The sequence below is a fragment of the Ixodes scapularis genome, unplaced genomic scaffold (assembly GCF_016920785.2).
Source record: "Ixodes scapularis isolate PalLabHiFi unplaced genomic scaffold, ASM1692078v2 PGA_scaffold0__279_contigs__length_252992795, whole genome shotgun sequence".
In the NCBI taxonomy this organism is placed as follows: domain Eukaryota; kingdom Metazoa; phylum Arthropoda; class Arachnida; order Ixodida; family Ixodidae; genus Ixodes; species Ixodes scapularis.
The window spans coordinates 92,091,932-92,105,255 of NW_024609835.1; the positions used below are offsets into that span (position 1 = coordinate 92,091,932).

At 44.1% G+C, this 13,324-nt stretch overlaps 1 protein-coding gene across 1 annotated transcript in view; it reads right to left on the reverse strand.

Annotated features, from left to right (window-relative positions):
* Positions 1-5,649: 5,649 nt before the first annotated feature.
* Positions 5,650-13,324, reverse strand: part of LOC8053349 (contactin-2) — a 136,685-nt gene continuing 129,010 nt past the window's right edge. Inside the window, exons 8-9 of the mRNA XM_040215149.1 lie at positions 5,822-5,972; positions 5,650-5,654 (exon numbers count right to left, since the gene is read on the reverse strand). Coding sequence (XP_040071083.1) covers positions 5,650-5,654; positions 5,822-5,972 — 156 coding nt within the window. The remainder of the gene's footprint in view (positions 5,655-5,821; positions 5,973-13,324) is intronic.

A 13,324-nucleotide genomic window follows, 5' to 3' on the forward strand; every position in this document is an offset into this window, starting at 1 on the left:
AACAATGCCTGATCATCTGGCGCCTTCTGTGTTCGTTATCATAAAACTGTGGCTTGTCGTAACTGAGTGGGAAATGTTTCATGGCCTATAATGAAGTAATCGTGTAACCTATCGATATGTAATTTTCATCCAATGCAATATCAGGAAACGCTTCACACTTTAATGTCTCGAAATTTGCTTTCGTTCACACACAAACGTTTTTACAACGAAGAAAAGTAATGCTATTTTTAACTTTATTTGTTTTATTTTCAAACCTGAAGTGTTTACTTAGTTAAATATACAATTTCTGTGATTGTAATTCTCCATAGCCTAGTCATATGCCGTTTTGTTTGAATTGGATAGCTGTAGCTCAAGAAAATAAATGCTACATTTTGAAAGTGAGGACCACTAAGATATAAATGGAAAAAAGGCTGCTAAATATAACCCTATTTTCTAGACATTGAATTGTTAATGAATGGCAGCTCTTTAATTTGGTATAAGGGGTATAATTCTGCATACCATACATAAGAAGTGCAAGGCTCTCAAAAATAGGCATATTGCCTTGATCGGTGGGGTTGCACCTTAATGCACTAAACGTGCCGACATCCATCTTGGCAGCCATATTTTGAGATATCCTCATCAGTCCTCACATCGATACCTTACTAATTCGTGTTGCAATACCGCATACAAGTTCCATACAAGCTCCCAATTAATGCAGCAACAGCTGAGGGTGACGCAGCCTCGTCACCTTAACCTGCATACACACCGGAACTCGAAAGATGCTGGAGTTTGCTCGCACTGAAACCGAAAGCAGTGAAAAGAGCAACCACAGGGGAGCTTGTACGAAAGAGGGAAAGCAAGAATCTGTTAGATCTGCTTTAGCGCTCCACATTTTGTCACCTTACCTACCAGGTGAATGTTTCTTCTGCCTCTCATGGAACGATTCTGAATGAACAGTGTCCAACAAAAACGAATGTTAGTAAGAGACATGCGGTGTTTCCCCTGTACCACCAAAGGACATTGTGCAAGAGATGCAGAAGGCGGTCAAGGAGGTAAAATTGTGACGGACGACACGCATTAACAATGTGCGATCCGCCATTCGCCCAGACGAAGAAAGAAGGAAAAAAGGAGGAATCAGTCGTCTGCATTTCTTCTTCTGAGACAAAACACAAGTTTTCGGTTGGGCAAGGCAAACACAATACCATTCATCAACAAATATTCCGTGCATGGGCGATCAGTGAAACGGGTACTAGCTGCATTGAAGGCATCCTTCATGGAAGCAGTCAACAATCACCTATCACAAAAGAAGTTGCACGGTGTCTAATTCGCAGAATTTTTAGAAAGACTAAGCTACGACTAAATACGTTCGGTAGCACCTCAATGAAGATATTACACTATAAATATGTGGTTGAGGTTTGTACTAAAAGTCAGTATGACGACACTGAGTCCACAATCGAGGCAATTATCATACCGGTAATTTAGCAGGGCATAGCTGATTTGATCGCAGATTACACCTTTGCGTGTTTTCTGCGTGATCAAAAGAAAGATCCGGCTTAATAAATGTTATTTTATGGCACATAAAGCTCACCTACAATAGGCCTACTTATCGAAACAGATCACTTATGGAAGCTTGTAACAGCAGAGATACTTAGATCTAAAAAAAATGAACGGCTTAGTCGCCATAAACACTAGGTTGAGGTGGACGCCGTGGAAACATATTAGTTCTTTCTCAATCAAAAAGGAAATTTTGTCATTATAATCGACCCTGAGTGGACTGAACTTAGACAATATCTTCGACGAAATGGATCCGTATGCCATGGAGAGCAACCATGCGAACTGCAAACTTATTCAGTACTGTGAATCGTGCACTGCCAATGTGTCTCGGGGCATATGCTGCAAAGTAGACGCCGATATGCCAGCTCATATCCTGTCCATTTCGGACATCTTGCGTGACGAGTACTAGGACTACTGTCCGAACATGGCGTACAAGAATGCCCCAGAGGCACCCGAGGCATTCGAGGGCTCCGAAGAAAACTTGACTGACAGCGACCGGTACAGGTGCATTTCAAAGGATAATTGTGAAGCGCAGGCTGCAAACAAGGGTTGCAGAGCCAGCGATTCGGTGAACCGGGACAGGTAGGGTACTTTCCGGAGCAATCCTGACAAGGACAACGCGGTCATCCTCCTTCAGAAACACGAAGCGGCCGACGGCAGCAGCAAGAGCCTGCCAAGGAGAGTGCTCTCAGCGCGGCCATCACACCTGGCACGCTCAATCAACAAGTAAGTTCACTATCGGACAATGCAACGTCCTCAAATAAGGTGGAGTTTGTTCGTTATTGGAAAATACTCTAACAAGTTATCGCAATGCTTTCCAACTTTTTAGCGGTAAGTTAGAAATGAAAGATATTACTTAGACGCTTGCCCTGCTGCCGTGGCTTCATACAAATTGGGATCGAACCACAAATACGACTACGGAGCCGGCTTCTTTGCGAGGTCATCTAATAAGCGAATTAGGCTTCGCTCTCCCACACAGGGGAGGCAAGGCTACCCCAACGTTCTGGGTATACAACCGAAGGGCCATAAATATCCTAGACTAACTGAACAAGAGGAATACGACGACATCGTGGGTATATTGCGTTCAACGCGCAAGCGCATGGGAAGTGAGGCGGAACGCAAGTTGTGCAAAGAGCTCTAGCCAGGAAACAACTCGACTATGACGACGACGGCAAAGAAGGCGACATACTCAGGGACATAAACATTCACATATCGTGAGATTTGTGGAACCAGAAATAAAAAAAGGGTCAATCTGAGAAATGTTCGCAAACTATGTCTCCATGAGATTTATCGCGCTTCTCGTCTCGGGATGATGTAGAAAATCAATAAGGAAAAAGACGAATCGAGGGGAAAGAAGAAGGAGACAGGTTAGGGCAGTTTGTGCAAGACTAATTAGACAGTATTGGAATAATTGTTTGGTCTTCTGACGTCCTACTTTAGAAATGAAAAAAAAAATTGACAGCGGCATCTGACGATGCTGTAGTTTGGACATCTCCAGCTTTTTTCTATGCTATGGTCGGCTCATCCGCTTCGTTCGCTATTGATGCTGACGTTTTCGCATCTTACCCAGCGTCTTTGAATGTCGTAGTTTGCGCACTTTGTTTGACCTTTGTCGGTTTGTAGGATGGTCTGTTAGAATTAGCGGATAATCACTGTCACCTGTCCTTGGCGTTACGTAGAATTAACATAAGTACATTTCCAACAGCAATAGGAGCAAGGTATTATTTTGTCGTTGATACTAATTAAGATATGTAAGTTATGTAAAATAGCAAGAACGTATTGTATAGGATGTTTCCGCCATTCAAAAATACTGTTCAAGTTCTGTTACTGTCGCGAGAAATATGATAGAAGCCATATGTCATGATTGTAGGACAGATACGCTCGGGAAATATTTTTTTATGAAGGAGAAATAAAGACAGTACATCTTCTTAACATAAATTTGTGCAGAAAGCTATAGAATTAATAAATCATTAAAATGTTCTCTATTGACTATTTGCCAACTACATTTTCCCATGCTCTAAAGATGTGCATAGTTTTTCTTATATTTCGAAGGATATAAGACTATTTTTAGGAAGCTTTCAAGGAATGTTTTTTTTCAGTGCAGCTATCTAAATGAAGGACATGTGAGTTGAAAGCCGGACTTAATTTATCTTTGCAAAAAAACACTTATTGATAGAAAACGAGCTGTCATTTTGTAAGTGTGGCTGTTTCGCTACCACGCTTACGCAATCATCTCTCCAGCCAGTGAGAGATATTTAAGCACCTTTTAAAAACGATGCGGGGCGTAGTGGGCACCGACCTTCATATTCGGCTCCCAACTTGCGTCTAGCGGCGTAACTATTGCTCAGAAAGAAAAAGTATTCTGATGAACATATTGTTTTCCATATATACGAAATATATGCATATTTCGTATATGCTGCTTATAATTAAATCAAATATATAATTTACGCCAAACGTAATGGGCAACTTTGAACATTTGACAGTGGCGGATGAAAAACGGAAATATTTAGTTACGCAGAGACCTATTCTCTGTGCTTATTTTCAACTGGTGTATTCAAGATTTACATCCTCTGTGTTCAGGACCTTTCTACATATATATATATATATATATATATATATATATATATATATATATATATATATATATATATATATATATATGTAGAAAGGTCCTGAACACAGAGGATGTAAATCATCCCATTATATCATCCCACTCAGTCCCATTATATATATATATATATATATATATATATATATATATATATAATGGGACTGAGTGAACATTGACAAGTGCAGCCGTAGTAATATTGAGAACGAAGAGGGGAGAAGGTGATTATTGAATTTATTGCATTAAAGTTAGGGAAAGGGGAAGGGAAAGAGAGCTGGCGAAAAATTGGGGCAGGAGCGGGGATTGAACCCGCAACCTTCGCCAGACCGGGGCGACGCCTTAACCGATTAGACCATCCTGGCCACTGGTTTCGGCGGACTCAATTTCTGACCAGCTCTCTGTGTACTGTTTAGTTTCGAATTCGCTTAACTGGGTAGACGACAACCGTTGCTGATTTAAGGCCCGCGCTATTTCCGACATGCGGCAGTGACGTGGCACGTCATCTCAGCTTGCAAATGTCGGAAAGGGCCCGTCTTCCAGGATATCTAGAGAACCACTCCTCCCCATAGGGACAGGCTGCACCGTATGTATAATGGGATTGAGTGAAGATTGACAAGTGCAGCCGTAGTAATATTGAGAACGAAGAGGGGAGAAGGTGATTATTGAATTTATTGCATTAAAGTTAGGGAAAGGGGAAGGGAACCACTCCTCCCTATGGGGAGGAGTGGTTCCCTAGATATCCTGGAAGACGGGCCCTTTGCGACATTTGCAAGCTGAGATGACGTGCCACGTCACTGCCGCATGTCGGAAATAGCGCGGGCCTTAAATCAGCAACGGTTGTCGTCTACCCAGTTAAGCGAATTCGAAACTAAACAGTACACAGAGAGCTGGTCAGAAATTGAGTCCGCCGAAACCAGTGGCCAGGATGGTCTAATCGGTTAAGGCGTCGCCCCGGTCTGGCGAAGGTTGCGGGTTCAATCCCCGCTCCTGGCCCAATTTTTCGCCAGCTCTCTTTCCCTTCCCCTTTCCCTAACTTTAATGCAATAAATTCAATAATCACCTTCTCCCCTCTTCGTTCTCAATCCCTTACACATTTGCTAGGTGTGCAGAATATATATATATATGGGTTGTAAAATAACAGTGTTATTCTTGGTGTTCAAAATTAACATTCATATGATTTTCTAAACAAAAGCAGTGAAAGATACACTAGCACTTTGTTTGCGGGCCATATGTACCGCCTGGAGGAGATATTATATGGGGGGCGACTTGTCCCAAGTAGGATAATTAAATAAGTTTGGTAATTGACATTTCTAATATTGAATATTAGCATAAAGCTTTAATTAGAAACTTGCCAAGCGTTATCGAAAACTACCAAATAAGACAATTTTTTGATAAACTGAATCATATCGAAAGTGCGGTTCTCAGTTGAGGTTAACACTTGTCCTACGTTCACAAGACTCTCGGTACAAAAAGGCGAACAAAATTATCAACCGCGTTTGGATGAAAAGTTATTCTGAAAAAAAAAATTCTTTCGTCAACTTCACTTTTTAATATAGTTTTCCACCTTTGAAAATACACCCTGTATACTCCATAGAAAATAACACTGTGCGGTATGCGACCTTGTCTTCTTAAATATGAAGGGTAAGGAACGCGACCAAAATGTGTATTACGGAAACTCACCAAGAACTTTAACGGTGACGCAGCGAACAACAGAATCGCCGTATCCATTGTTGGCCGTGCACTCGTATGTCCCAGAGTGCATTTGGTTGGCAGAGTCAATACGCAAGGTGTTATTTTGTACCAAATTATTAACCTCACTGGACGAATTGCCCTGAAAAAAAATATAGTGCAATAAGACGAGGGTCATAATAATTGTAACGTATAAAACATGAATCAGATGAGTCTGGTGAACCAAATATAGGTTCGATAGTACACACCATCAGGGTCACAGGAAATGTATAAGTTGGAACTACCACATTAGCCATTGGCGAAAAAAATAAAGCATTTACATGGCGCATCAGATTCATCTAACACCGCACTCACGCAACCATATGCATCCGCCATATTAACGACATACTGTAACAGCTTATTTAGGTCGAAATGTCAGCAGTTCAGACATTTATTCTTGAAAATAACTTTACGGCTTTGACTTAAATTGTTTTAATATGTGAATACATGATCTTGCTAGTGGACGTTGATCCCTGGCAAGACGCAAACACAGTGGTAGAAATAAAAATAAAGAGGAGGTGATAATTTATTCGAAGAAGGCAGCCTAATATACCAACAACTAATCAACTATATAAATCATATTATAAAACAACTAATATGTGTTCACGACATATAATCACGAGACAATTTACCGCGACACCATTGTTCAACCTGACAATGTACCCACGTAATAGGAGGCACCTAGTGAAAACTACAATAATGAACAAAAAGTTAGGGCGGAAACAAGCTGGTGAAGGTTTAACATTTTGGACAAAACCCCGAAATTTGGGGGGGGGGGGGGGGGGGGGGGGAAGACAACACAACACAAAGTCTCAAACAGAGCTCAGAAATACAATAGTAAGGGTGCAGGCGAGCTGGTGGATGTTAACCATGTTGAATATACCTGAGACTGGGGTAGAAAAAAACATAAAAGTCGAAGAAACAAAACGGGACAGGACGACGTCTCAATGAGACGTCGCCTCAATGAGACGTCGTCTCAATGAGACGTCGTCGTGTCCCGTTCTGTTTCTTCGACTTTTATGTTTTTTTCTACCCCAGTCTCAGGTATATTCAACATGGTTAACAGCTCAGAAGCTGTGTTTGAGACTTTGTGTTCTGCTGTCCTTCCCCCCCCCCCCCCCCCCCCCCCCCCCCCCCCCAGTCTCGGGGTTTTGTCCAAAGTCTCAAACACAGCTCAGGAGGTTTGTTTAAGACTTTGTGTTGTGTTGTCCTTCCCCCCCCCCCCCCCCCCCGTCTCAGGGTTTTGTCCAAAATGTACAATAATGTTCTTGCACGCAGGCTTATGTTTATACCTGTACATAAATGCCTTTTCTGTGTGACAGTTTTAATCTCTGAAGAAAAAAACTTAGTAATATTATAAACTAATATCTTTGGTAGTCATTACTCAGGAGCACTTTAGAAAGAGTATGCCAGAATAATTTAAATATAATTCCTGCTTCGACAAAATTTCAGAGAGCAACATCCTCATTACCGTTCTTATCTTTTGATCGAACTCAATCCCCAAGTATTCTTCATGTTTGGGTATATATATTCTCTCCTACGTTTGAGCAATCGTGAAAACCTTCAATAAATAAACGACAGCACAAATGAAGCATAATATTACGAGACCATTATCAGTTACATAAATATTCACGTCCCATAGACACGCTTACAAAATTGTAACTAATCAAACAGCTTCAACTTTCAAAACACAAAGTTAAATGAAGGATTGTAAAAAAAGCTAACACAACAGTGAAATAGCAGAACCAAACAAACATTGAATTTTCGTAACTTTTGTAGTTGTTGACGATTTCTGTTATAAGCTTTCCCGAGTTAATCGGGGGCAGGAAGGAATGAACACCATCGTTCTCAGCGTGCGTGTGCAGGCAGCTCGAGATGCCAGACACTTCTTGTCTTTATTCTCGCGCCACGGATGCATGGCGCCGCTAGCTTCATCACACTCCTCCCCTTTTTATAGGAAGGAACAACTATACTGTATCACAACCTAGACGTCAAAGTTCGGGTCACTATGGTCTAAGGCCTGTAACGATCTACAGGCTTTTTTACTCTCGTAGAGCGTAGCTTTTGGGGACTACTCGGAGTCTGGACGGTTGGCAACGCCTGGCATGAAAGTTCCTGAGTTCGAGGAGGTCCTCTGTCAGGGTGTACTGTTGTTGGTCCATGATGATCTTCGTTCCCGGAAGATCCGGTTGACCTGTCTTGTTCAGCTGAAGAGACGGTTGCCCCGTGCTCTCTGTAGGGTGTCAGAGGTGGACGACGATGTTCTCGAAGATGGTCACCATGACGGTTCCAACGAGTCCCATCTCTCAGTTCCACTTGCACAGATGATGAACTCGATGGGTTGTATAACAACCCCAGGAAGCCATGAAGGCCCTGACCTGAAATTGCGGGCAAACACATTTTGACCATGCTGAGGTAGAGGGCCTTTGCGTGCTCCTTGGTCACAGCGTAACTTTTGCTTCAGCTGCTTCAAGAGTACTTCACTCCGCATGTCCGGATGTAGGAGGTCTACGGCTGTCTTTAGCTTTCTGCCCCTTAGCAGCTCAGCTGGACTATGACCTGCTAGTGAATGCTTGGTAGTTCTGTATGTCAGAAGCATCCTGTCAATCTTGGTCTGAAAATCTCTAGATCACGCTTTCTTCAGCATTCCTTTCATGGTCTGCACGACGCGTTCCGCAGCTCCGTTTGATGCTGGGTGGTAAGGGGGAATCAGCATACGACGGATCCCATTGCGGCTTAGGAATTCACTGTACTTGTCGCTTACGAAGGCCGGACCGTTATCCGAAACGACAATATCTGGTAGACCGTGTGCCGAAAAGATGTTCCGAAGGCATTTGATCGTAGCATCAGCAGAGGGTGACGATACCGGTATGACCTCAACCCACTTCGAGTATGCGTCGACCAATACCTGGAAATAACGTCCTTGGAATGGACCACCAAAGTCAACATGTAAGCGGGACCATGGCCGTTCTGGAAAAGGCCATGGGGTTGACTGTACTTTCCGATCGAAACGGTGATGTTCTTGGCATTCATGACAATCTTGAAGCTTTGCCGTGATACTGTGGTCTAGCCCATCCCACCAGACGTGACTTCGTGCAATGGACTTCATCTTCTCCACTCCTGGATGGCTTTCGTGCAGTAATTGAAGTACTTGCTCTTGTAACCTGAGTGGGATGATCACTCTTGACCCCACAGTAAACAGTCTTTTTGGACGCTGAGTTCTGTCAGCTTTGTTCGAAAAGGCAACCACTGTGGTCCTTCAGGAAGATCGCTACCGGACCACAGTGCCTGTCTCACTCGTGACAACACTGCGTCAGTCGCGGTCTACTGTGCAACGACTGCGGCGGAGAGAACGGCAGGGTACGCCGCTTCCAACATGAGTACATCAGCTGGCCGCGGAAATTGGAAGTTGTCCACTGGTAACGGTAAGCGACTCAACGCATCAGCGTTACCTATGTTCGGGCCGGGTCGGTAGACCAGCTTGTACGCTGCTGGTGTCATTGCCCAACGTATGACTCTAGGTGATCCTTTCTCTGGAATGGCCTTGTCAAGGCCCAGAAGTCCAAGGAGAGGTTTATGGTCAGTGACGGCTTCAAACTGGTTACCCCAAAAGTACTGATGAAACTTCGTCAATCCGAAAACGAGTGCCAAGGCTTCCTTATCAAGCTGACTGTAATTTTGGTCAGCTTGTAGGAGGCTTCTCGAGGCGAAGGCTATGGGACCGTCCTGTCCCCTTGAATCTCGATGGGAAAGAACAGCGCCGAGTCCGTAAGGAGATGCGTCACAGCTGAGGATGATCTCTTCGTTAGGATCAAAGTGTTGAAGTACTACTGCAGATGTCAAGAGCTCTTTGCTCTTGTGAAAATACTTCTCCTCTTGTTGCCCCCATCGCCATGATGTATTCGCAGCGAGCTGGTAGTACAACTGTTGAAGTACTGAGGACAAGTTGGGAAGGAAACGCCGATAATAGTTGACGAGCCCAAGGTAGCTTTGAAGCTGCTTGAGGTCAAGTGGTCGAGGCGCATTTAGGACAGCTTTTACCTTGCGTGGCGTTGACTTTAGCCCTCCGGCTTCAATTACATGTCCAAGGTATTCCACTTCAGGGGCCATAAAAGTGAAAGTTTCTAGCTTGAGCTTAAGACCTGCGACCTGTAGACGCTGTAGAACTTGTTCAAGATTTTTTAGGTGGTCTTTGTCATTGAGTCCAGTCACGACAATATCGTCGAAGTATACGACGACGCGTTGCATATCCTGCAGTAGGTTTTCGATTTCTCTCTGGAAGATTGCAGGAGCCGAGGATACTCCAAATGGTAGTCTGGTATATTGAAAAAGTCCTTTTGGAGTGTTGATGGTGACAATCTTCTGACTCTCAGGCTCGAGCTTCACCTGTTGCTCTGCATCCGTCAGGTCCAGTTTGGTGAACTTGACGCCACCTGAAAGTTTGGCCCACAGATCTTCCAATCTGGGTACCGGGTACTTCTCTAGAATGGTTGCAGGATTTACAGTAACCTTGAAATCACCGCAGATCAGCACTCGGCCGTCGCGCTTTAGAACAGGCACGACCGGGGCTGCCCATTCGGATGTTCTCACAGGACAGATAATTCCATCGCGTTGAAGTCGTTGCAGTTCTTGAGCAACCTTGTCCTGTAACGCAAACGGAATCGTGCGTGGTTTGAAGAACTTGGGCCGCGCTCCCTCTTGGATGGTGATCTTAGCTTTCACGCCTTTCAGCGTACCTAGTCCGTCGGAAAAAGACTTCTTTCTGATTCTTCAGAATTGCTTCCATGCTGGATGCAGCGGTAACTTCTTTCACATCGGCCAAACTTATTCCAAGGGTGTTGATCCAATCTCTTCCAAGGAGTGTAGGAGTCTGATCACGTGCGACATACAAAGGAAGCGTTGCTTCTTTGTTTAGAAATCGAACAGGTACGACAACCTTTCCCTGAACCTTAGAAAGGTCACCGCGATAGCTTGTTAGGATGACATCCGAAGGTTCACATTGAAGCTCTGGAAATTCTTGTACGAAAAATCTTTGTCCGATGATGGAGACGGTGGCTCCGGTGTCCACTTCTAGCCGAAGTGGTTTCCACACCACTTCCAAAGTAGTAACATATGGAGGTGATGATATGGAGGATTTCAGTGACCACATGTTGTACGTCACGGGTGGCTGACTCGTGGACGACTTTTCGGAATTGTCAACAGCATAGACAGGACGCTTGTGAGCGTTTTTCTTCTGTCCGGAATTGTTGGATTGGCCTTGCTGCTTCTTTGATTTGCACACACTGGCAAGGTGTCTCATCTTGGGGCATGCGTTGCACTTTGTTTTCGAGTGCTTGCACACAGACGCATAATGAGGCCTTCCACAACGATAGCAAGTGATGCTCTTCGATGAAGCTTCTTTGGCCACGTTGATAGCTTCGGACGCCACTTGACATTTTCCTTGTTTCATTAGCAAGTTCGAATCGTTCTTCGCAGCTTCCATCGCTAGTAGAAGCTGGATCGCGGACTCGAACCTGGGATTAAGCTCTTCAAGCAACCGTGTCTGCATTGTGGAGTCATTGATGCCGCAGGCAAGTCTGTCGCGAAGCATGTCATTCCGGAATGTTCCGTACTCGTAGTGCTCGGTTAGTTTCTTGAGTGCGGCAACATAGTCGCTCACAGATTCTCCCGTGTGTCGACATCGGCTGTTGAACTTGCAACGGGTGACTACAACAGAGGGTTTTGGGGTGAAGTGGTTGCTGAGAGCGCCAAAAATCTCCTCTATGCTCACTTCGTTGGGAGCCTTGGGGTTCAGAATGCTCCGCAGAAGGGAGTATGTTTTAGCACCACAGGACGTCAGAAAAGCTGACCTTTTTTTGCAGTAGGAATGCCGTTGGCCTCGAAGAACAGCGCGGTGCGTTCCATGCACTCTAACCAGTCCGCTGGTTCCCCGTCAAAGACTTCCAGGGTCCCGTACTTCGGCATGGTGGAGCTGAACACGGCTAATGCTTGGCGTAAGGAGATAATACAGGTTTGACACATGTCGCCAATTTGTTATAAGCTTTCCCGAGTAAATCGGGGGCAGAAAGGAATAAACTTTTGTAGTTGTTGACGATTCCCAATTTTACCGGCATGCATGATAACATCGCGTATAGAAATTGTGAACTATAGGGGACAAATCATCATGGCCAAGTCACAAAATTTCTGGGTACAATCTTGAACACATGAAAAATGCCCCCCCCCCCCCCCGCCAAGTTTATTCAAAGATTGCAAAGTTGGACTGTTTTGTTGAAATTTGGATGCGATCAGGACATACAACAATATTCGTGCAAATAAATGTTCAGCATACAGTAACTTCGAATTCTTTACAATAAAGAATCCCAACCTTAAAGCCCTACAACCCTACGCACCACATCCCTTCGTGGAAAGTTAAGATATTGGAACGTTTTATTACAGCGGCAAACACTCGATTCGCCAACTAACTGAGCTAGAGAGGGAGGTGTGCACGGGGACGTCAAAACGCCGAGTATTGGTTGGAGAATTCGGAAGAGGCACTTAAGACTGCTTACGTGTGCGAATGTAAAAGCATTCTTACACGCAGAGCATTCCTACAAGCAGCTGGCCACGTCTTCCTTTTTCACATGGCCCGCCGGCGGTGGCATCACACTCTATCACCCGGCGGCTCCACGGCTTCCGTGACGATAAATCTGCGTTGCTGTGTTTTTATTTCCATTTTACTTCTGAGGCGCTTCCGCTTTAACTAGGGATGTCGCGAACCACCCTAAGTTCGATTTCGAAAGGTTTCGATATTTGCGAAGCGAGCTAAGGTTTGATTTCGAAAAATTTCGATATTTTCGTACCAACCGAGGTTCGAATTCGAAAAATTCGCCACTTTCGGTCACAGTGGAGCTTCGAATTCGAAAAGTTCGAAGCTTTCACGTTTTCTAAAATTTCGGAATCGAATATTTCGAATATTTTTTTACTTCAGGTTCGATAAATTCGAAGATTTTGAAATTCTTTGGAAATAAAATTCGAAAACCTCGAACGCTTCGAATTTTTATAGACATGAAGTTCGAACAATTCGAAGATTTCGAACTTTTTTCTCCATAAAGTTCGAAGAGGTCGAATGTTTCGATTCTCTTTTGACGCTAAACTCCCCCCCCCCCCCCCAAAAAAAAAAGAAAGAAACTTCGAAGATTTTGAATTCCTTTCTAGTCCAAGTTTTCAAAGTTCGAAGTCCGGTTTTCAAGTTCCTCCACAGTTTCAGTTTCAAATAACGTTTTCACGATTCACTGACGTTTTCACGATTCACTCATTCATGATTAACCTTGAGCGCCCCGCTGGCTTCCGTGGCGAAGCATCTGATATGACCCGTCGCAGCCAATGGGAATTCCGCTTGTGTGTGCCGTTTTTCTGCTGCAGACGGTTACAGACAACACAGGTTTCGCTCTATGGAACGTTAATGCTTTCGCATTA